Source organism: Phialemonium atrogriseum (assembly GCF_030411735.1).
Source record: "Phialemonium atrogriseum strain 8032-3 unplaced genomic scaffold QBC33scaffold_20, whole genome shotgun sequence".
Taxonomy (NCBI): Eukaryota; Fungi; Ascomycota; class Sordariomycetes; order Cephalothecales; family Cephalothecaceae; genus Phialemonium; species Phialemonium atrogriseum.
Genome location: NW_026848157.1, coordinates 145030 through 166841, shown reverse-complemented (window position 1 = coordinate 166841; position 21812 = coordinate 145030). Strand labels below are relative to the sequence as shown.

At 54.0% G+C, this 21812-nt stretch overlaps 9 protein-coding genes across 9 annotated transcripts; 4 read left to right on the top strand and 5 right to left on the bottom strand.

Moving 5' to 3' along the window:
• Positions 1–21: 21 nt before the first annotated feature.
• On the top strand, positions 22–1721 carry QBC33DRAFT_571744 (Aldehyde/histidinol dehydrogenase; the record flags this gene model as incomplete). Its single annotated transcript, XM_060430614.1, has 4 exons — positions 22–926; positions 1008–1100; positions 1176–1294; positions 1369–1721. 4 exons carry the CDS (start codon positions 22–24, stop codon positions 1719–1721), a joined length of 1470 nt encoding a protein of 489 aa, XP_060281392.1.
• Positions 1722–2076: 355 nt separating this feature from the next.
• Positions 2077–4040, bottom strand: QBC33DRAFT_455692 (major facilitator superfamily domain-containing protein; the record flags this gene model as incomplete). Its single annotated transcript, XM_060424783.1, has 5 exons — positions 2077–2313; positions 2383–3183; positions 3268–3519; positions 3624–3865; positions 3959–4040. The coding sequence occupies 5 exons, from the start codon at positions 4038–4040 to the stop codon at positions 2077–2079; spliced, it is 1614 nt and encodes a 537-aa protein (XP_060281391.1).
• A 2630-nt stretch (positions 4041–6670) lies between these two features.
• On the top strand, positions 6671–8349 carry QBC33DRAFT_174733 (S-adenosyl-L-methionine-dependent methyltransferase). Its single transcript, XM_060422373.1, has 3 exons — positions 6671–7148; positions 7208–8025; positions 8248–8349. The coding sequence occupies exons 1-2, from the start codon at positions 6763–6765 to the stop codon at positions 8022–8024; spliced, it is 1203 nt and encodes a 400-aa protein (XP_060281390.1). The 5' UTR covers positions 6671–6762; the 3' UTR covers position 8025; positions 8248–8349.
• A 1701-nt stretch (positions 8350–10050) lies between these two features.
• Positions 10051–11506, top strand: QBC33DRAFT_174687 (uncharacterized protein). The gene has a single exon (XM_060422372.1). It carries the CDS (start codon positions 10142–10144, stop codon positions 11429–11431), a length of 1290 nt encoding a protein of 429 aa, XP_060281389.1. The 5' UTR covers positions 10051–10141; the 3' UTR covers positions 11432–11506.
• A 361-nt stretch (positions 11507–11867) lies between these two features.
• QBC33DRAFT_476190 (cupin domain-containing protein) lies at positions 11868–13241 on the bottom strand. Its single transcript, XM_060425253.1, has 2 exons — positions 12768–13241; positions 11868–12704 (listed from the first exon to the last, which is right to left on the bottom strand). Exons 1-2 carry the CDS (start codon positions 13068–13070, stop codon positions 11961–11963), a joined length of 1047 nt encoding a protein of 348 aa, XP_060281388.1. The 5' UTR covers positions 13071–13241; the 3' UTR covers positions 11868–11960.
• A 77-nt stretch (positions 13242–13318) lies between these two features.
• On the top strand, positions 13319–14588 carry QBC33DRAFT_621391 (Alpha/Beta hydrolase protein; the record flags this gene model as incomplete). The annotated part of the gene is made up of 3 exons (XM_060432799.1): positions 13319–13597; positions 13665–13960; positions 14037–14588. Exons 1-3 carry the CDS (start codon positions 13480–13482, stop codon positions 14586–14588), a joined length of 966 nt encoding a protein of 321 aa, XP_060281387.1. The 5' UTR covers positions 13319–13479.
• Positions 14589–14690: 102 nt separating this feature from the next.
• On the bottom strand, positions 14691–14900 carry QBC33DRAFT_560994 (uncharacterized protein; the record flags this gene model as incomplete). The annotated part of the gene is made up of 1 exon (XM_060430099.1): positions 14691–14900. One exon carries the CDS (start codon positions 14898–14900, stop codon positions 14691–14693), a length of 210 nt encoding a protein of 69 aa, XP_060281386.1.
• A 1610-nt stretch (positions 14901–16510) lies between these two features.
• Positions 16511–18088, bottom strand: QBC33DRAFT_593161 (uncharacterized protein). Its single transcript, XM_060431710.1, has 2 exons — positions 17356–18088; positions 16511–17190 (listed from the first exon to the last, which is right to left on the bottom strand). Exons 1-2 carry the CDS (start codon positions 17864–17866, stop codon positions 16799–16801), a joined length of 903 nt encoding a protein of 300 aa, XP_060281385.1. The 5' UTR covers positions 17867–18088; the 3' UTR covers positions 16511–16798.
• Positions 18089–18278: 190 nt separating this feature from the next.
• On the bottom strand, positions 18279–21545 carry QBC33DRAFT_455647 (SNF2 family N-terminal domain-containing protein; the record flags this gene model as incomplete). Its single annotated transcript, XM_060424779.1, has 9 exons — positions 18279–18314; positions 18382–18471; positions 18535–18685; positions 19022–19877; positions 19937–20185; positions 20268–20476; positions 20534–20629; positions 20705–21318; positions 21489–21545. 9 exons carry the CDS (start codon positions 21543–21545, stop codon positions 18279–18281), a joined length of 2358 nt encoding a protein of 785 aa, XP_060281384.1.
• Positions 21546–21812: the final 267 nt, after the last annotated feature.

Genomic DNA, 21812 nt, shown 5'->3' with positions numbered 1-21812 from the left:
CAACGAGCCGGGCCACTAATCATGGCGAAACAATTCAGCAAAATTAGGTCGGCCGCCATCGACGGCAGAGCTCACAATCCTTTCTACAGAAAAGTCCAGCTCAAAAAGCTACACGACAAGCTGGCAGACCATGCCACCGATATCCAGAAGGCGATCGCGGACGATACAGGGCACCGACCCGCCGAAGTAAAGGCCGAGTACTGGCTCGCTCTGCGGTGCGTTGCCGAGAGCTATACGTCCATCGACCCCGAGCAGCACCTAAGAGACGAATATGCCATTGCAGCTTCGAAGGATGCTCCAAGCGCCCGCGAGCCCGTCGGCATCGTCGTCATTGAGCCAACGACACACACCTTCGTGTTCAGTCTCCTATCCGCGCTCAGTCCTGCTCTCGCCGCCGGCAACTGCGTCATCATCCAGGTAGATCAGACCATGCTGAAAACCCCCCGCTTGCTTCTGGAGATTGTCGAGAGTGCCCTCGACCGGGACATTGTCCAGGTCACCTCCAAGAAAGCCACCGACTCAGACATCGGCTACCGACACGTCCGCGTCCTCCAGAACGGCTCCCCCGAGCCACAGTTGGCAAACCACCTCGTTTCGCGGCCCGAGGCGCGCGTGGTCGCCGTGGTCGAGCGCGACGCGGACCTCGAAGCGGCAGCGGAGGTTCTCGTTAGGGCGCGGTTCGGCCTGCGGGGGAAGTCGCCCTACGCGCCTGACGTCGTGCTCGTCAACGAGTGGGTCAAGAAGGATTTCTTGAGCGCCGTCGCGCAGTGCTCGATCCGGTTCATGCCCGATGCGGGGGATGTGACACCGGCGTCAGCGTCCAGGAGAAAGGAGGGGAAGGGGTTCCTCGACGAGGTGGCGAAGGAGGGCCTCGCTAAGATTGTCTCGTCTGGTGCTCATGGGTCGGTGTTGGAAATCGAGGACAGGTAGGTGTCACAATGCTTATTGTGCATAATCCGCACTGGGAGACATTTGGCTGACTCTCACTGGCTCAACCTCAATTTTAGGGGCTCCTTCGTGATCCAACGCAAGCTGCGAGAGAGCTGCCTCGCCATCCATACGGTGACCAGCATGGACGACGCAATAGATCTCTCAAAAAGGTACGTGAATGCCTACCTACCTCTTCCTGTTCGTTCACCTTCTCTCCGCATGACGGCTAACACATAATTACGCAGTCTCGGTCGGCTCGCAGCTTCTTTCGTCTTTACTACCACGCCCGAGGCTGCCAAATACATGTGCCAATTCCTTGATTCAGATCTAAGCTTCGTCAATCAGATTCCAGCGAGTCTGCTCTGTACGTCCCAATGCCCCAACCAACACTATCTCCTCTTGCACAAGACTAATTAGTTGCCATTCAACACCCTGCAGTCGGACCAGTCTCACCACAAGGAAAGCCCCTTGACATGGAGTCGTTCACCCGCTACGACACACCCCTCTTCACACTGCCAAAACCACAGTTCGTCTCTCGCCCAGTGCACACCCGCGTCCTGGACAGCATCCTTCGGGGATCCTCGCCACGGGATCTGCAGAGGCTCGACGACGAGGCCACGGCGAGATTGCCCGAGCCGAAGCGGCTGAAGAAGGGAGGGGACATCGGGTTCTTTAGCCAAGGAATCGTGACCGGCGGGATCGTGGTCTTGTCTACGGGTGTCACTTGCGCGGGCGTGTTGTGCTACTATGCGGTGAAGTTTGCAAGGCCGCGGCTTCAGGGGTTGTTGTAGTTACGGCAAGCCTGGTTTAAGTAGACTGTTGGGGTTTGAAAAGGCTCTGCATGCAGGATCGAGTGGATAATATGATACATGGAGGTACCCATGCATTTCTTGTAATATTTACTACTTGACCAAACTGATAAGACTTGTAATCTTCTCGATCAATGGCTTGTGAAATCTGCCGCAGTTGAGAATAGACAGATATGTGAATAACCACTCTGCAAGATAATTATTGGAGGTATGTCCATATAAATCACCCCATATGTAGAAGATGATACACTACACTTCAGAACGGAGGAAAGACATATATATAGTGAAGAGGCGCAGACAGACCCCTGCCCATTGGATGGCCAGCAAATCCCGTGGCTCAAGCCTCGAAGAGCGACGCCGTCGCAATTCTCATCCGCTTTCCAAACAGCCAGAGAGGTACGGTGAGCAGAGAAAACAGACCCATCATCATGCCAAAGACCCCAAACGCCTCGGCAGCTCCCCTAGTCTCGACCCAGTCGGCCACGAAGAAAGTCCACGCGAAAGAGACAATGGATCGCAGGATAGTGACGACAACGAAGCAGTCGGCGGCGCGGTACGTGTAGGCGTCGATGATCTAATGCCAGGCACAAGCTCTTCATCAGCATCTGTTATTCCCTCCCCATCTGGAGTGTTGGTCACTTACGTAGTTAAACCCAATGGACGGCACCTGCATCAGCCCAAACGTGATCATCACATACCCAGCCTCGAGTCCCACCCACCGCCCCGGCGCCGGATTCTGCGCGCAGAACCCGAACACCAGGAACCCGGCCGTGGCAACAAACAGCGCCGGGAACATGGTGACCAGCCGGGCCTCGGGCTCCGCGTAGCCGTGGCCTTCGCGCTTGCGGGCGTCCCGCCTGAGCTGCCAGTCCGACACGGCGTACGTGTACAGCCCGCCCAGCAGGGCCCCGATCAGGCCGCCGACGTTGATCAGTCCGGCGTTGGCGCCCCACAGATATGGCGGTGCGGACACCATCTGTGCTCCCATCACCGAGATGGTCACGATGCCGCCTACCAGCCCTGAGTAGTGCAGCATCACTACCCAGGTGCCCGGTAGCGCGAGGGCGATCCACGGCTGGGCGAATTGTCTGATGAGGCTGCCCCGAGGTCGGACGAAGCCTAGGGATCGGAAGAAGGTGTAAGGGCGGTAGTGCTCGATGTTGTTGTCGTTGTTGTTGTTGGGTCGGGCTAGTTCTGCGTGGGTGACATGCTGCGTCTCTTTTGTTTCGTCTTCAAGGCTCTGGGAGGAGCCGTTCCCGGAAAGGGTTGGTTCCTCGCGGATGTATAGAGTCTCGGGGACAAGGAAGAGAACGCCGAGGAAGCAGGCCCCCGTGAGGGCGACGGCAACCCAGAAGATGTAAGCCCAGCCCAGGCCAAACCCGATGTAGCCCCCTGAGATGCCGCCGACGAGAGATCCCGTGCAGAGAAATAGGGTGTAGATAGACTGTTAAAAGGGCCGGGCCCAGAAAAGTCAGCAAGGATTGCTCGACAAGGAGCGATAGAAGTGCTAGAACGGAATACCACCTACCATGGCTCGGCCGCGCTCGTGGATGAAGTAGGCATCGCCGATAAGACTTGGGGCAACGGTGTCTGCGGCGGCACCCCCCATGGCCTGGAATATGCGGGCCGCGAGGAGGGAGTTGTACGATGTCGCGAGGGCGCACCAGATGGAGAAGACCGTCATGAGCAGCGTGGCTACGAGCATCACGGGTCGGCGCCCCGACCAGTTAGACAGGGGCACCCACCAGATGTTGGCCGCTCCAAGGAAGAGGATGCTAACCTGCGAATCGAGAGTGGTAATTTAGCAAGTCAACACCAAAGCTGTGCATAAGCCAGGGCGCCGCAGATGGGCATGGAAAAGATGGGATGGAAAGGGCGGCCTACCGCAACGAGACGAGAGAGCTCTGAATACGTCCTGGGGTCCTGAGGGAAGGTGTAGGCCCAGAGTGGAAGGGCAGGGGCGATGCTCGAGCTGATGAAGTTGGAGACGAAGGCGTAGACAGAAACGACCAACAGCATGGCCAACTTCCGCCATGGCGCCCAGTTCAGAGGGTCGGCAGGGTCAGCCGACGGTCGGGGGAACTTGACGATTTCTCCGTTTTCACTTGTTTCGGCTTCGCTCCGGTCTTTTTTGAGATCCATTAATTACATGCCAACAAGACTAGGGTAAATGCTTGCATCCCGTCCACGGAAGCGTAATCCTCGGAGCGGAAACTCACCTACAAGCCTCACCGTCCCGGGAGGGGTGGTGTCTTTGACTTCGGCCTTGGATAGGGAGAAAGCATACTTCCAGCGCGACATTATCGAGACCACGCACACCAGGCTAGGTTGTGCGGATATGGCAGATGTGAGGTGGCTTTTTCGCTAGAGCAGAAGAAATACCCAAGTCCAAACCATTCAATGTAAGCAATTACCAAACCTAAGCATATATATATATTTTATGTCTCTTGTTGGCACGCTGACTCCTGTTTAATGGGGGAGGGGCTGTGTTGGTGAAGCGGGGCCAAAAGCCTTTTCCTCCGCCCTTTCCCCGGCTTCCCCCCGGTTCTTCCCCCGGCTCTTCTCCCCGGTTCTTCACCCCGGTTCTTCACCCCGCGTTTTCTCTCTAATTAGGTCTAGCAACCAAGCGGTAGTCAACAAAGGTAATTGCAGATCTGAGCGCCTTCTTGGCAGGTCCAAGGTCAGTGTGTCTAACAAAGACGAATGACCGCGAGTGCAGTCTTCGTGAGGTAAGTACGGGCGTAAAAGTGGCCCGGTTGGGGAGATGGACAAGGTAAGTTGCAAACAGCCACCACATTCAGCCAGCCTCGTAGGAACACGACGGACTCTTCACTCGACTGTTAGATAAACAGCGAGGATAATTGATGGAGAACGCGAATCCTGGCTCCAAGGCTTCCCGTGAAGCCTACGGGAGCATCATCGGACGGAACAACCGTACGGCTACTTCGATGCCTCGGACACAGTACCCTCAAAGCTCAGGGGAATGATTCAACGCGAGGTTGCGCATTGCGAGATCCTTGTCGGCGTCCTGAACATCACATCACGGTGAGTGACCTCTAGTTGAACCGAATTCTGGATGGACCGGACTCAAAGAAACAACCGCCGTGATGTCGAAGGCCTCTGGGTCAACCTCGCCGCGTGAGATGAGCAAAGCCATCAACTAGACGATGATGAACTAGAAGAGGGAAGCCCGTTGTGACGTGTGAGCGCAACAACACGGCCCTCTCGACGGATAAGTTCGATAACTTGCTCGAGAGCGCCACCTCCGCCGTTGGCAATCCGGCCCTAGATCATGCCCTCTCCGCCTTTTCATGTGGCAAGCGCTCAACAATCCTGGTGGAATTGAAGTGAAAACAATGTGCATGGTTCTGAACAAGCACCACTCGGACGTTCCGATGCGCGCTGTCAACATCACCCACCGTTCGAAGGGGGACAACCCGCTCCGGATCGGGCCCGATGGCGACTGCGGCGCCGTCATCGTCAAGCATGCGTCCTTGGCTGGTCTATCATCACCATCTGCATGGCGCGCTCGGACGACCTGGAAATGCCGGGGAAGATACCCGCACGATAATCAACACTCCCCTGTATGTCCCCTGTATATGGTCCGGTTTCGGTCCGCGGGGGTTCCGTTTCGGCTATTACGCGAATGGCATTGTTCCCGGTACTATTAGTGGGTCTCGCGCTATCGGTCATTTCCACACCACCGAACCCAGTGACAGCACGCTAGACCCAAGTTAGTCACAAGCAAGTGGCTGGGCGGGAGTAGCCTTCGCAATTCCAGGGGTGCATCGGGTGTGTCGGGGTATCTTGGGTGTCCCCACAGGGTAGGGGTTGGCCTGCAGGCGCTTGGAATCATCAGGCCATGAGAATACCGAGTGGCGAGGCTATTGGAGTTATCCAGATTCTCATCTGCCAAGGATGGTGGGTGATAGAAACAGAGAGAGAATGATGAGACTATGGGGGGCAAGACATCCCGCTCAGGGATCAGACCTTTGCATAGGGGACACAGTGGATGACACCACTGCAACGTCTGTCCTCACCGGGGCTGGCCAACTTATTCTTGATCCAAGATGCCTTTCCACCTTCTGAGTGATTCCATTCGGGGATTCAGGGGAACGAGAAGTAGGAGAATGGATAAATGCAACGAGTGCGTTACAGATGATGGGCTGCCTGACTAGTGGAGGAAATACGGTTCTCATTGAACAATGAGGTCCTTGATTACCAACTTGATCCATGACGCTGCGTCTGGATGGGTGTGAACGACCTTAATTCAACGTCAAGTAAAGCAGAGCCGCATCTAGGAACAGCAGTAAGATGCAGATTAGATAGTTCTTGTCAAGATCTTGGTAAATTGAAAGGCAGTGGGATGAACCGTGGATCTCCGGGACGTCGACACTTCTGACCAAATGCGAGCCGCACGGCAACCCTATAAGACTCGGGCACAATTCGTGCACTTGGCACAGAGGTCTACATGAGTCAGCGCGAGATGTCGAGTTTGTCTCGCGAATACGGTTACATCATAAATATGGATTTTTTCGAGCACAATTAATTATGTCTTGGCATTCCTTCGCGACGCCGAACGGAGCGCGAAAAGGTGGGCTTCGTAACTCGAAAGAACCTCATGACGAGCGATGGGAGATATACGTATATGTGTCACACGGCGTCTGCATCTCGCTTGATTCGGTTACAGGGTTAGATGCGAGCCCTGGGATGTTGTGCTCATTGATTCGCTCGTATTTCAAGATCATCCGAATATACTCCGCAGCGTCAGCGTTTTTCTTGCTGTCCGGATCATCCGAATGCGGGATTCCCCGACAAAAGCCTGTATGTCATTATTAATCCACCACTTCCCTGCTGCTTGCTTGGGATAGATCAGGGATCATTTAATAAAGTAGCCCTTCCAAAACTTCTGCCCTTCTCCTCCTGTACAAAACACACCTTCTTGGCCTGACCTTCTTGGCCTGACCTCCTTTGGGACACATACCTTACAAGCTCCCCGTCTTCTCTGATTACATCGGGTAACATGGCAACCGTTACGTCGTCGCATCCACAAGCGCTGCCCATAGCACCTACGTCATATCCAATCAGCAGCAGCAGTCCTCGTTCAAGCAGCACCAGCATCAGCACCGAGAAGTTCGGCCTCTCAACTGGCATCAAACCTCGTAAAGCCTCTTCAAAACACAATGACGTCGACCGTTCCGCATCACCCAATCGATGGAAGACGTTTCGAGCTTCTTTCAAGTATCTCTACGACCTGACTCCCAAGCAAGTGGATGACTACATGTCCTCCTACGTCATCTACAACTTGGACTGGGAGAACCAGGCCGAGATGGTCTCAACCTTGGGACCCAATTATCAGCAGCGGGTGGGCGACTCTCTCAAGGCATATTATGGCGTCATGAATCATTTGTACGTGATACTCACCAATGTTATCTTTGCTGCACATCGCTAAGAATTTTACACACCAGGTGCGCTCTTGGTGATGTGGAAAAGATGTATATTCCACCACTACTAGACAGACAAGCTTCGGTCTTGGACAACCAGCTTCTGAATGAGGAAGCCATCGCGAAGGAAATCGGGCTGAGGCCCGGCGACAGAGTTTTGGATCTCGGCTGTGGCCGTGGCCGGGTGGCGGCACACATGTCGAGCTTCACGGGCGCACGAGTAACGGGTCTCAACATTGACCCGAACCAAATCGCCCAGGCTCGTGCCTTCAACGAGGAGCAGGGGTTGCAAAACGAGTTTGTCGAGCACGACCAGAACGACCTGCCTCTTCCGTTTGCAGATCAATCCTTCGACGCCTTCTACGAGATCCAGGCCCTCAGCCTGTGCAAGGACCCTCGCGCGCTGTTCAAGGAGATCTTCCGAGTTTTGAAGCCCGGTTCCAAATTTCTGTTGATGGACTGGGTAAGCCTGCCAGCTTACAACCCCGAGAATCCCGAGCATGCGGGGCTCATGCGCCGCGTGAAGCCGTTGATCGGAGCTGTGGGGACTCCGACGCCGGCGAGCTTCGAATTAGCGCTGAAGGAAGCCGGCTTTATAGTCACTACCTCCGATAATCCGAGCATCGATGGATTGCAGGCCCCACTGATCGACAAGGTGGATATTTATTTCCGGGCGATGCGGCAGGCCATCCTTGCCGCCGTCAAGTTGCATATGCTCCCCCGACATTTCAAGTCTCTCATCAACCGGCTCTGTCTGGACGGCCAGGCTTTTGTCGAGATGGACAACATGCGCTTGATCACGACGACGTATCGCATCGTAGCGGAGAAGCCAAAAGTCTAAGGTACGATGCGAGCCACGAATGAGCGAGGATTATAACCTTTTGCAGGCATTTCCGTGGTAATTTGTTATTTTTCTGGGTTGGACAGACACCCTTTGCATTGTGCTTTAATTAGATTATTCCCAGCTAGCTATTAGCATCGTTTTTTGTTTTAATTGTTACTTCTTGGCATTTCCCCAATCCCCTCAATGGAACAATACCGACCGCATCACTCACATTCTCTAGGCCGCGTGCCCCAACCCATGACCCATTAGGTTGGACGCAAGTCCGGCTCCGGCCCTGGCATCGGCGTCGAATTGGGGCACAGACCCACTGTCCCCACTCCTCGCCGTCCATCGCCTCCGTCTCCTCGGTTGCTTCGGTCTCTCCCCCGGGGGGGTGGGGCGGGGGGCGGTGGTAGCAGCTCTTCCTTTCCAATGGATAACTATATCATAAAGGACAGGGCCCCAAACTCGAGCCCGTCAGGCCGGCGGTGGCAGCCCGCCTATTCTTCCAGCTTCCGGACCCACCGGGAGTACTTGACCGCCCAGAGCCGACTCCCGAAGAATTCCCGAAGAACTCCCGCAGAACTGCCCAGTCTGATGCCCCCGTGACAGAGAGCGCGTTTGCGAGAGAGGTTGAAGTATCCTGATTATCATCCGTCGGCTTGCTTGGATGATCAGACGGGTAAGTGTTTTTCTGGCTGCTGCGCGAGTGAATAAGACCACCCGTCTCTAATTCCTAATGCACAGTAAAGTGTTTTGCCACGAGCAGGCCAGCGTAACGCTGCTGACGCACGGGTCCTCGTACGGTTCTTCAAGATGCTCATTCTCTTTGACGGCCTGCTTTTTCATGGCACCTTCCCTTTCCACAAGGCCTTTCACTGCTCAACTCCACTCGCCTCGTGCTTCCGCCGCACGACCCGCCACTCCAGTCCCCTTTTTTTATTTTCCAAAGAACCTCCAGCGCATTTACCGAGTACTTGTGGTCAGGGCTGTACACCTCGTGGCTGTGTTTCTGAAGCCATAGTGCGAGCTTCATGGCCTCATCATGTAGACCCATCAAGCTCCTAACTTCGGTCATGTTGAAGAGCCACCACTATCTGGCTTCCAGTCTCCAAGCCGAGTCGTCCAGTATGGTGGATGTGAACCGTCCTCTCTCCGCAACAAGTATCCCGATGGCTCGCTCATGTTGGACTCGTGGTGGCTTCCACCTGATTTCAGACGAGCGGATAGCCATTGCCCCGGGATCTTGCCGACTGTAGAAGTCAGATTGGACTGTACCGCCTCGATTCGGGCCCCCAGAAGACACAGAGGGTGCGACGGGCCCCACCTCTCTTTCGTCAAGCGCCTGATATATCTGCTCACAGAATCCTTCAAGCCCCGTAGGTCGTCAACGGCTCCTCGCTGACAGAAGGCCACTTGGGCCTGTATGAGATAAAACAGCAGCGCAGGGTCCTCATCGCGGAAGAGTTAGTTCAGGTTGTCCAGACAAGAATGAAACCAGATGTGAGCTCACACTCCGAGATGAGATGGCGAGCGAAGAGCATTGTTTCCCCCCACCGCTTCAGCCGGCGGTGTGCTAGAGCTCCTCGGGTATCCGAAGTTCATCTGATGCCTCGAGCTTGGAGCTAATTGAAAGGACTCGGACTGGATCAGGTGGCGGGGTCTTGCACATGAGACCCTTCGCGTTGCCATCGAAGAGTAAGGCTGCCGGACACGGTGCGGGGTAGGCTGTGCTTATCCAGTCAAGACACCCATGCAATCGAGTGATCATCGTGCCACTTGCCATCCATGCATCCAATTGGATTGGTTGCTTGTGAGGTAAAGGCACGGTGCTGCTTTGAGGCACTCCGTTGTGCATGCCACGGCAAAAGGGATTGGCTGCCTTGCTCTTAACGTTGCAACCGTTTGCATGCAGAGTCCCTTTTTGACGGGGGTTGGGCTGACATGCATACATGCTTGGTCGTCTCCCTTTTCTCCCCCACGCAGTGAGGCTCTAGGGACATACTTATGTAGGGCAGCTTTCACGAAAGTCGGAATTCCAAGTTGACTCTTCTTCCTTGTCAGTCTTGCCAGCAAGTACAGAGCATCCAGCACTCCGACGAGGAAGCCTATTCGCTGCAGTCCTGACTCCCGACATGGCGCAAAAGCTCCGACAACTCTTGTATCCGTACAGCATCGCAACCATGATCCCTGAATATGAAGGTGATCGGTTTTACCTTCGAGCGCAGAACTTCGTCAGCAAATGGCGCAAGCAACTCATAGCCCTCGGCGTTGTTAACACGGCTATATTTGCTCTTGTCCTCCTGATTTACATGGTTGAGTACACCAAAGATGGCAGTAGCCTCGATCCCTCCAGCCTTGAGTTTGCTCTGTACAAGAACACCTTCTACGGCCCTTGCAATCAAACATCGGAGAGCTGCGAGATCGACCGCCCGAACACGCTGTCGGGCTCAGACGGGGATATCTTGTACTGGAATGGCAATATTGCCCGCGAAAGCTTCTGTCCATGCTTTTCGGACGCGAAGATTGTCCCTTCGACACCGAGACAGTCGGCATTTGGGTACAACGGGCTGTTCATCTGGTTGACGCAAACCATCACTCTTGCTACGGGGCTTTGGACACTGCTCACCCGAGTCATGGACGAGGAATTCATGGCCGAGGAAGAATACCCACCACACGACGCCAAGGTTTCGATAGACACGTGGGCGTTTCTCGTTTTCGACACCGTTCAGTACATCATGTGGTGGTATGGATTCATCACTTTGGCCCGGAACCCCGCCTACAAAGCACCGGTTGCACTGCTGTCTTGGATCACGCCGTGGCGCTATCTCTACTCCCTCGCAGTGCCCCCACTCGCCTCCCGTCTGCCCAGTTCCGCATGGCTGTGGCTTGCTGCGTTTTTGGCTACCATTCAGTGGATCGCGTCGGCCGTGACGGCCAGCCTCACCAAGACCGTTGGGCTTGCAACTGTTCACGCGGAGCCTAGTTTCGTCCGTTACGACTTTGCCGAACAGTTCTGGGCCGCTTCATCCGGAACGACGAATTGCTCTGCCGGTGATGTCGCTGCTCTAATTGGACTGTTCACTAGTCCTGGAAGTCGAGCTGGCCGATACTCCAGCGCCAATACGGCGTATTTGTTCTCCTTCGTGGCCAACTCGTTGGGTGCTTTCATTGCTACATACTTCTACCTGCGATCTGGCGGAACAAGCCTCAGAGGTTTTGGAATCACGCTTGGCTTCTTGGGTCTCATGGACTACATTACGATGGCTATTTCTATCTCGCCTGACTCCGAGGCTGCGTCAACTGTCCTCTACCACGAAGCTTGCAATCTCTTACATATCACTATGAGTACAAACAAGGCATACATGGATGTGTCGGGCTACTCAAAAGGATGGCGTGCTGTGAAGGGGTGGTTCAATGTTTAGGCTTGCGGCTCGGCCGAGCCACGCGACTGCGGAATGGGACAGTGGAGGAAAACGTTCAAGTCCGGTTGCTATGAAGAATGCCAGTGCACTAGACGACTGTTCAGTTTGGTAAGGATTGTGGATAAATGATTTTCGGATGTCGATGGGTCGCTCAGAATGTAATTAACCTTTGACTTGGCAAAGAAACACCATCGTAAAACCGTCCATCTCCAACCCTTTTCGCCACGAACCCGATTTTCGCTAGCATTCCTCCGTTGCGTGAGAAGTTGCGGCATATCATAGTCGCACAGCTTTGAACTACCACCCACCGCATGCTACACCCTTGCCACATGGTGCTTCCCAGTTCCCGTGCTGCACTTCGTTCTCCGCATGTTACACTCCGTTGGGGTTGATACTTTGACAGAAGTAGCACTGATGTGATATCATCGCCCCCAATGAGGGTAGGATGGATTCAGCCTAGCCTACCAAGCTTCGCGATACTATCTAGGGAGTAGCGCATGTACAGTACATGTACGTACAGCACATTGATCTACTCTGTCGCCACACCGAGCTCGGCGCAGACGCCGTCGAACAACTTACCGTCCCATGGGTCTGTCTCATCTGGCAGGACAACACCGGGGAACGAAGATCCAGCGGTTTGTATGAGCTCCTCAATACCGCACCCATTGGTAAAGGATATTGCCCGCACATATCGACTGCCAAACTCCAGCGCAAAAGTCTGGCCAGCCGCTACCACTACCGTTTGTCCTTCCCTCACATCGTTCCACACCCCCTCCTCCCCCTTTATCTTGACTCTCAGCAAGCCCTCAGCGACGCAGAAACAATGATCGGTCGTCGGGAAGGTCAGCCACCGGGCCAACGGATTCTCTCCGTATCGACTGGATGATTCAATGCTCGATATCGCAAACTTCCCGCCGCACTGAGCCGCGTTGATGAACGGCCGCGACATGACCCCCCCAAGCATCCATCTCGGGCCCGTATTGGCGCGGAGGAAATACGGCTCCAGTGGCCCCGGCAGAACGTTTTCGGTGTCCAACCAGTCCCCGACCACTGGCGGGTTGTAGTCTCGTACAAAATTGACGTCGAAGCGATCCTTGGCTGCCATCACTTTAGGCAGTATCAGCGCTCGGAGATCACGGTTGTCATTCTCCGGTACGATGACGCCCTGATACGACTCGCCCACGTATCTGAAGAAGTCGATCCAGTCGCCGGGAACAATCAGGCCAAAGGTTTCGGTATGAGGGCCCAAAAGTTCGGGGTTGTGGATGACTTTCTAGCTTGCAGTTAGGGCCCCGTATTCTAGAAAAAGGACCGACGCAAAATGTAGATAACTTACTGGAGGTATATATGCAAAGTCACCCGGCCCCATGATCCTACATTTGTCTCCATTCCAGAGCTTCAGGAAGCCCTTGGTCACCAGGAAGACGTCGTGCGCCTCTGCGTGCCAATGGAAGCCAGGTGCGTCGGAGAGGACTGCGCCGCTTTGGAAGACGGCCATCCCTCCATTGGTCTGCTTTGACGACGCCAAGATTCGGAACGTTCCTTTGCTTCCTGGGATCGTGACATGCTCGCCCTCGAGTTGGTCGATAATGTAGTTCATCCGCGCATCCGGCGGTGTCGAGAGGACTGGAATGCCCATTTTTGATGGTCAAAGTGGCACAGCAGGATAACAAGCTTTGTCAATGAATCAGATGACAGGGGGGAAACTAAAACTATGGCAACCAGTGAGGTTGTTGAGGGCTAGATCACGGTGAACCCCCTCACGAGTCTTCACAGAAATCATATAAAGGTGGCCAGGGGGGAAACTACGGGATGTGGGCGGGAATCTGGAGTTGCCGAAGTCGGGATTCCCCGAACCCCGCACCACGCTTCCGCAGACACTCACCCGGAAAACCCGCGGCACCGACCAAAAGAATTCTCCTCCTTTATTACTGGCTCACCATCTAACCCCGGATCACTCACTGACATGTGCTTCTGTAACTTGTAATTAACTGCTTACCCGTACATTAACTGGCTCTCCGACTGCCTACACCACACCTACCGCTAGAATGGCACAACCTCGTCAATTTCGAGGCGTCTACAAGGTTGTGAACAAGCAAGAGATCGATACAGACATATACGTACCCCAGCCGAGGAGGACCGTGAACAATACACAATATCCCGTCAGTGCGTCTACACCACCGATTCTCGTTTGTTATTTGTGTTTGGGGGCTGACAATCAGCCTCAACCCAGTCATTGCCATTCATGGAGGAGCATTCATGCTTGGGTCTTCTAAAATGGTCAACAAAGACCAAATAGAAGACTGCTTGAGCCGAGGATGGATCGTTTTGGCACCTAATCATCGCCTCTGTCCACAGGTCAACCTTCTGGAAGGGCCGATGCAGGATTGCCGCGACCTCCTTACTTGGACCTACAATGGGGGCCTGCAGAAGGCTCTGTCCTCTCTCACCGATACCCCATATCCTCTCGACCTCGATCGTGTATTTGCATTCGGCACATCTTCTGGCGGAACACTAGCCCTCAGCTTGGTGAGTGGGGATCCGGGGATCGAGCAAAAGGGGGGCCGATCGTTGGCTAACTGAGGGACCAACCACACATTGATAGGGCTTTGGCGTCCCCCGTCCAGTGGCGGGCATATACGATATGTACGGTCCATGCAACTTCGCCCACCCCTTCTGGACCACGGAGCTCCCACATGTGGCCGCGAACCTCCCCCAAGGGCTTAGTGATGAATTCATCAATCGCATCTTTGATGCAGATCCGGTACCCATCATTGGCGGCGTCTCACTCGAAGGACAGCAGACTGGAGCTCCGAACTTCGATGATCCCCGCCAAGCATTCGCGCTCACGCAGATTGCCAATGGGAAGGTGATGGACGTGATCTTCCCATCGAAAGACTGGGAGAAGGTCGATCCGCTCAAAAACATAACGGAGTCCTTCCCTCCGACCTTCATTGTGCACGGCGCAGAGGATGAGATGGTTCCGTTGGATCTGAGCAGGGATTTGTACTCGGCTTTATTGCAGCAAGGTGTTAAATGTGGTCTCCGAGTCGTTCCCGGGGAGGGACACACGTTCGCGGCAAAAATGAAGGTGGGATCTCCGACATGGGAGCTCCAGAGAGAGGGTTTCGACTTCCTAGAAAGTTTGAACAAGTAGAGACAGACATTACCCTCATTCACGTTAACTGTGTATTTGCGAACTGGCAAAGATCGATGGCGCCATGTCAGTTCTCGCTACGTTATGTGTGGAGAGTCTCTTTCAAGGCGTAGTGTTGCTGCTGTAGCTGATCCATTCATGTGGCGGTGTAGTTGTCGGTGACGGCCTTCTTGCCCTCAATGAACCGACCGTCGGGTCCGGGAGGTTGAGAACGACGTCGTCTATGTAGAAAGCGTATTGGGCCGGGTAGTCCATGTTGTTGAAGTCCCGGATGTAGTCGAGAAACTGGAGTGCGTCGAGTTTGGGCGCCATCATGTTGATTGATGAGGCTCGCCTGTAGGGAGATATTAACAGGTAGATACCGGGTAGTATTACAACATATTGAGATATGATGTATCGAGGCAGGACGATGTAGTGCTTTCACAAGACCGAACACAAGATATCCCAACTTATCTATGTGTAATTAAGTAGTGGCGTGAAGGCAACTCACATCGGAGATTAATTTCCTCGACTCCGGCTGCACTTGCCATGAGATAGGTAGTCTCGTCTCATCTCCATCCAGCATGAAGGCTGCGAAGGTTCACATGTCGGGCATGCCAAATATGCTACATCCTCCTTGGCCAATTCACAAGTGTCCGATGGGAGATCTTAGCCTCGGCCGGGATGTGGGGGAGGCTAGAGGTTCGGACGAGATTGAGAACCCGAAGGGGTTGGGACAACGGGATTTAGCTCGCTATGTGGAGAAGTCGGAAAGCACTAGTGTTCCATCAGGACAAGTTACGGGGTTGTACGGATAATGTTAGCGTACGCAATACGGAGTCGGAAGGAATACCAGTGAACATGGATGAACAAGGATGTCTGGAGCACAGAGACACCCTGGCTGTGTTTACCCAAGGCGAATTAGATGCCGAATACATACGAGTCATGTCGAAAGGCGAGTCTGAGAGTCTGAGTGTCTGTGGAAGGGGTCAAAGCCCAACCTCTGACCGTCGCACAAGCCCATAGGCTGTCCGATACAATCAAGAGTTTGCCTGGCAACGTGGTTGCTACGGCGGTCTGTATCATCCAAGCACAAACACCACGGGGTTTGCTTGATCTTGACATAGCAACCGGACCTGTATTAGGTCATCGAAGATCCCCATATACTGGGCATGGGGAACGCCCATAATCTGGAAGTTTCCTGATGTCGCAGTCTTGGTAACACTCAGCCTCTTTGTTTTAGGCTGGACGAGACACTACTTCTACGAGGACCGTAGTCTTCTAAGCAAGGACCCTCGAGTCGTGAACAACCGCTTCGGCAAAATAAGCACCAAGGCTAGTGGATGGAAGTAAAACTACGGGAGGGATGCTACACGGGTGCAGATCTAAGCTTCGAGTATATTCCCATCTCGGCTGCAACATATCCAACGTGACGGTCAGCTCGTTAACACAGAACTGGAAACCTGGTCCGCCCGAGACAACGGACTCGTCTGTGATTACAGGTGTGCAAAGTCATCAAAGTGAAGTGCATTTAAAGTCTTGCTAAACGTCTGCTATCCATCACCTACGCGGCTGCGTCGGTTAGGGTTGAGGTCGTTGCTGCACGACTTCAATGGACTGCTGAGCCTATGGTGAGCTGACATGTCGGTAATGAGATTGGGATTTCGCTGAAACTTAGAGTGGGAGAAACGATCTACGTAGCAAAGCAATCCCTGCAGTTTAATAGCATCTGGCCAAGTAGGATATGAGTGAGTGCGGATGTTCATTAATTAATACCCCTCACAACTCACAAGGGATGAACCCCCACGATCCTCCGTTGATGTCTGCGGAATCTCTGCATATACCTGTTGGATCGCACCCCGTTGGTCAACGGGTTATCAAGCATAAGCATAAATATTAGCTCCCTTCTAGGCTCGGGCCAATTCGCTCGCTAGACTAGTGTACACGTCTTAGCAACCAAACTTGAGCGAAGGGAAGTCGCCCAGGCGCGGAGCGGAGTCCCGGGAGCTCGCCCGACCTCGGGCGGAACAGATGCGGACCGCAAGTATATGGACGCGATCCAGAAGAAGCCGCAGAACAAGACTACCTAGATGGCAAACGGTGATCCAGGCCCCAATATCAAGACGGGGCTGACGAAGTAATCTAGCCTCGACAAGTTACCAGAATGTACCAGGAAGATACGTCTCGAGGCCTTCGGCTCCCAGTATAGCAAAGTACAGTAGGCACCCCAATCACTTGTCTATGCCGACGCTGTTACCGACATCAAAGACATCCAGGCTGTGCTGCAGGTAATCGCGCACCTCCTTTACGCGGGTAACCATATCGCTGCCTAGAGGCAGATAGCGCTCAGCCTCAAGCCCGGCGCCGGCGCGGCCCTCTCCCACCACGAGCTCGTAGACCGCACGCATGGCCTTGTCCTTGTCTCCGCTGGGCACCATCTTGTCACCCGAGATGAGCTGCATGATCTGCTCGGCGGCCGAACCGCGGTAGTCGGCCGGCAGAGGAGCGTCGTGGCCCCCGGGCCGCACGGCGTTGGGCATGTTGGTGTTGAAGGCGCCCATGCCGATGGTCAGGACGCGGATGTTGAAGGGGGCGACCTCTTTTGCGAGGACTTTTGAGAGGCCTGTGTGTGCGGAGACAACAGTTAGTGGCTGAAGATGCGCATATATGTGTGCGGGGGAGGGTGCCAGGGGCATTGGAAAAGGAAAAAACGGAACTGCCAGCATGAAAGATAAAGACAAGTGAAGACACAAGTAACGTGAGTAGAAGAGGAAAAGAGGAAACCAACCATCGAGCGCCGCCTTCGCGCCAGCATACGCCCCCATGCTCTCCCGTCCCTCCAGCGCCGCACCAGTGCTGATATTGACAATAACACCGAACCGCCGCGCGCGCATGTGCGGCAGCACCGCGCGGATCAGGCGCAGCGGCCCGAAATACATGGTCTCCATGTGTGCGCGCAGCTCATCCTCTGCGAACGTCTCGGCGGGGGCCAACAACGAGAAGCCGGCATTGTTGACGAGCACGTCAATCTGCCGGCCCGACGCCTCGAGGTCCTCGATGGTCTGCGCGCTTTCCGGGCTGTCGACGTCCAGGGACAGCCATCTGCTGCCTGTGACGGCGGATTCGATCTCGGAGACGAGCTCGGGCGTGCGCGACGGGCTGCGCGACGTCGCGATCACGGTGTGGCCAACGGCCTGGGCGATACGTGCCAGAGAGAGGCCGAAGCCGGAGGAGCAGCCGGTGATGAGCCAGGTGAGCTTCTTTTTGGGGCTGGGGCTGGATGTGGTGGGGGATGTCATCGTAGCTTGCGGGTTTGTGGGGCGGTTTTGTGAGGTTTTGTGGAATTGAGGACCTTCGACTTTGCTGTCACTCAACGTTACCGAGATGCTCTAAACTATATTTTTAGAATCTCCATTTACAATAGAACGACTCCCAACCCGTTTCTGTTTTTATCTGTGACCTTGGTAGCCGTGGAGATAGGGCCGGTGTTAACCCACCTAAATCTGCGGAAGCAAAGGAAACCTGGATCAGACTTGTGATCTTGTCGCTAGCCCGATCATATTACTTCTCTTCAGTTGAATCATGCAAAGCGGTCCTCCGGTTCCGATTGGTGCGATGCGGAGTCTTGCCTGACAACTCTGCCCTTGAAATGCCTGCGCCTCTCTTCCTCCCCGTCTACACGCGAAAGTAGACAGTCCGTCGCCCAAAAGATCAGCACATCGTTGGGTCGAGAACAAATTTCAGATCCTAATTAATCCTTAGTCAACATTCAGGGTGCAGAGAGCCTGGCAGGAGCTAATATTGTGTGACGTACGTCCAGGTTGCCCACTGCTTTGTCATCCGCGGTAGGGTCCAAGGAGAATCTGGCGAGGCGGCTCTTCTTCTGCTGCAAGTCGACAATATTCTAGGGTAATGTGGTTATGGGTTGGAGTCCGTGCAGTGTATGAATTCGGGTCTCTTCACATACCTTCTCAAGGGTCTTCTCCGTGACGTACTTGAAGATGGTCACTGGCCGCGTCTGTCCCATTCGGAGAGCTCTTCCGATGGCCTGCTCTTCGGCCGATGGATTCCATTGCGGCTCGACTATATGGACTCGATCGGCGTTGGTTAATGTTAAACTAAAATAATTGTCAGTAATTAGGTAGAGAACACTGAGCACAGCGAGAAGGATGACGGCGTAATTACCCAACGCCTCCTGTATTTATGGACATGAGAAGCACGCGCATCGCTGGATCGTCGCGGAACTTGGAGAGCAGAACCGTCCTCTCCTTGAAAGGCACTCGACCGTCAATCTGGAGCGACTGAACGCCTCTTGTCTGTAGCATGTTGGCGAGTATGTCGAGGGTTGATTGCCAGGATGTAAAGACGATGCTGGAGTTAAAAGTTAGATGCACCCTTACCATCTTGCAAGAGAGATAGGGGTCGTGTGGGTAAGAGGGGAGGCGTTTAATTACCTCTTCGAATCAGTGTCTAAGAGCGACATGCAGATGTTGTCTGCCACAGCAAGGAGCTTGGAAGAATGGCCGCTATGAAGCCCAGACGGAGATAGCGGGCTAAGAGGGGTATTGACTGAGGGAGATGGTGACATGGATGTGTCACTTGGAGAATTCGTAGCTCTCAAGGCCCTGGATGAAGATCCGGATGACAGATTTGTCGACTCAACCAAACACCGATAGCATTCAGGGCAGGTATCGAGACCAGTCAGGGAGGCGGATGCATCTTCCTCAACGCTGCTGCAGAACTCGCAGAAGGAGTCTTCGATACCCGTGGACGGCGCCTTCTTCAGTTTGCGTCTCTTGCCAGAGGGAGTGAGGGAGCGACATGCATCTGCAGGAAGTGCTATGGTGCCGTGGTTGCAAAGCCTGCGCAGCTTCATGATGGTGGTGAACAGAACCGAGTACTTTTTCTTGCTGTCTGACTTCCCGCTGGTTATTCTGTCGAACTCGGCCACGCAGTTGTCGAGGATCAGTTGGTATGCCTGTGTCTCCTCTGAGCTTAGGGCAACGGAGACAGGATCCGTTCTCCATGGCGGTAATTGAAGGTAGTCGGTTCCTCTGCGCAGGCAGAAGGTTCGAAGAAGCGCTTTGAGGTTACGGAAAGAATCGTCCGCCTGGGACCGAAGTGGTGCCACGATGTGCTCGTCAAAGAACTTTGCCTCCGAGAATGGGTCGAAGTGGAGGAACTTGAGGAGCGATCGTAAGTCCTCTAGACTGTTCTGAATCGGCGTTCCGGTCAAGCACCACCTCCTATTAGTCTGGAGTCCAGCAGCGGCCTTGAAAAACTGGGTGGATTGGTTTCGAATCCAGTGTGCTGTGTCCTGTCAGCACCCGTTTTCTAGTTGAAAGCATGCGTGAATTCCGTTGACGCACCCTCATCCAGCACAACCCTGAGCCATCCAATATCTTGTAAGATCCGACGACCTTTCCAGTCAGCAGCAAGAGTGTGGTACGTGGTTAGAACGATGTCATGTCGTAGCAGGGCGTCTCTTGTAGAGGCGCGGCTGCGGCCGTGGAAGTCATAAACGTCCAAAGCACCAGCTAGGAACCGGCTAAGGCGTGTCAGGTAAACAACATGATCTTTTTTTTTTTTTTTTTTTTTTTTGGCAATGAGAGGGAAAACTCACCGTTCAATCTCAGCTTTCCAGACGTCCAGGACCTCTTGGAGACATTAGCTTAGCGCTTAGCAGTCCCTACCTCGTACGATGCAAATTCTTACGCGTTGAGGGCAGGACAACCAATGTTGCTTTCGTCAACCGGAGACTTTCGCATTTCATACCGTCCAAGCTCTCAACTGGTGTCGTCTCCTGCTTCGAGCACACTATCGCACTCAACATGGTCAGGGTCTTCCCGAGACCCATGACGTCTGCAATGATTCCACCACACTGAAGTATTCGAGGATTGGATAGATAACTGCCACGTAAAATTTAGCTCCATTCTGAATGAAGAGTCTTTATTAGTTTCACAAACCGCGGGCTTATAAGGCACAGGAGGTCGGAGTTCCGAGGGTGGCACAAGTCAGGGTCTTCTCGGTTCCGGATGTACTCGAGGCCAACTATTTGGTGACTGGTAACAGCGTTCGCGTTAGTAATTGGACGTCAATTTAGCGAGGCTTGTGATGGCAGATTAGAAAACACAGACCTTTTGAGTGTGGTGCTCTTCAGGTGCTGTTGAATCAGGGTGGGAGCTTCCTCGTCCATTCGAGAACCCTGGGGTGTGAAGGCGGCATCAAGTGATGCCAAGGCATCCTCAATGCCTTCGACGATGTGCGTGATGCCCAGTGTTTCCTGTTGTTGGCCGATGAAGTGCCGAAGATCCAGATCCTCATCCTTTGAGTAAAAGTAATGAGGGTTCACGTAAGGGGTACCAGGGTCCAAGAAGACGGGGTGTTGGAGATATCCGGAAGCTTTTGCAACAGCCTCGCCCACCTCGTCTGCGAGTTCCGGCGGACCGATAATGTTGACTGTCATGTCTAGCACCAGTTTCTGGCGGGCACTCATGCGGGAAAGACTGCTGAGCACCGATGAAGAAACAATAGCGGTGAAAGACAGTTGCGGAAACTGCCGAAGCGACTGCAGATAAGCCATAGTGTTGAGGTCAACCACAGCAAAACCATCCGTGGAGATATCATCCAACTCCGCCAACCAGTAGATCTCTCCGCGCAGAATGATCTTGAAAGTGTAGAAGAGTGTCCATGGCAGTGCCCGGATGTTCAGCTTTGCTTCTGAGCTAACCTGGGCCTTAGCATCGCACAGCTGTTCCAATCGCATTACATTAGCTACACAATGTCGGTGTGGAGGGTGTGGGCCGAGAGAGAATGAGAGGTTTTCGGGAGGGTGTGGGGTATTGTTGGATGGCAATGTGTACCAAATAGGCGCATATGCACAAGGCTCTGCGGTGAAAGACGTTGCGAGACAATACTCACAGCTCCATAACATATGTTTTCATCACTCAGTGTCCCAGACGTGTTATCGGGGATCATGTAGTCCTTCGCGCCATTCACGTCGTAGTCTGAGGAAGTGGTGCCTGACTGCGGAATGTCCAGGCACTCATCGGCAGGGGCGTGGTGCGCGATCATCGCATGGCTTGCAAAGTCTTCGTCTCCTGAATCACCACGCGCATCTCGCGGGCGCTTTGACGCAACGTGCATAATGGACGGCTATCGAGAGGAATCACATCTCGAGGATCAAGTGTGTTTGGCGAGGGGGATGGTTACGCTCATGGTGTGTATTCTTGGATGTTTGGCATC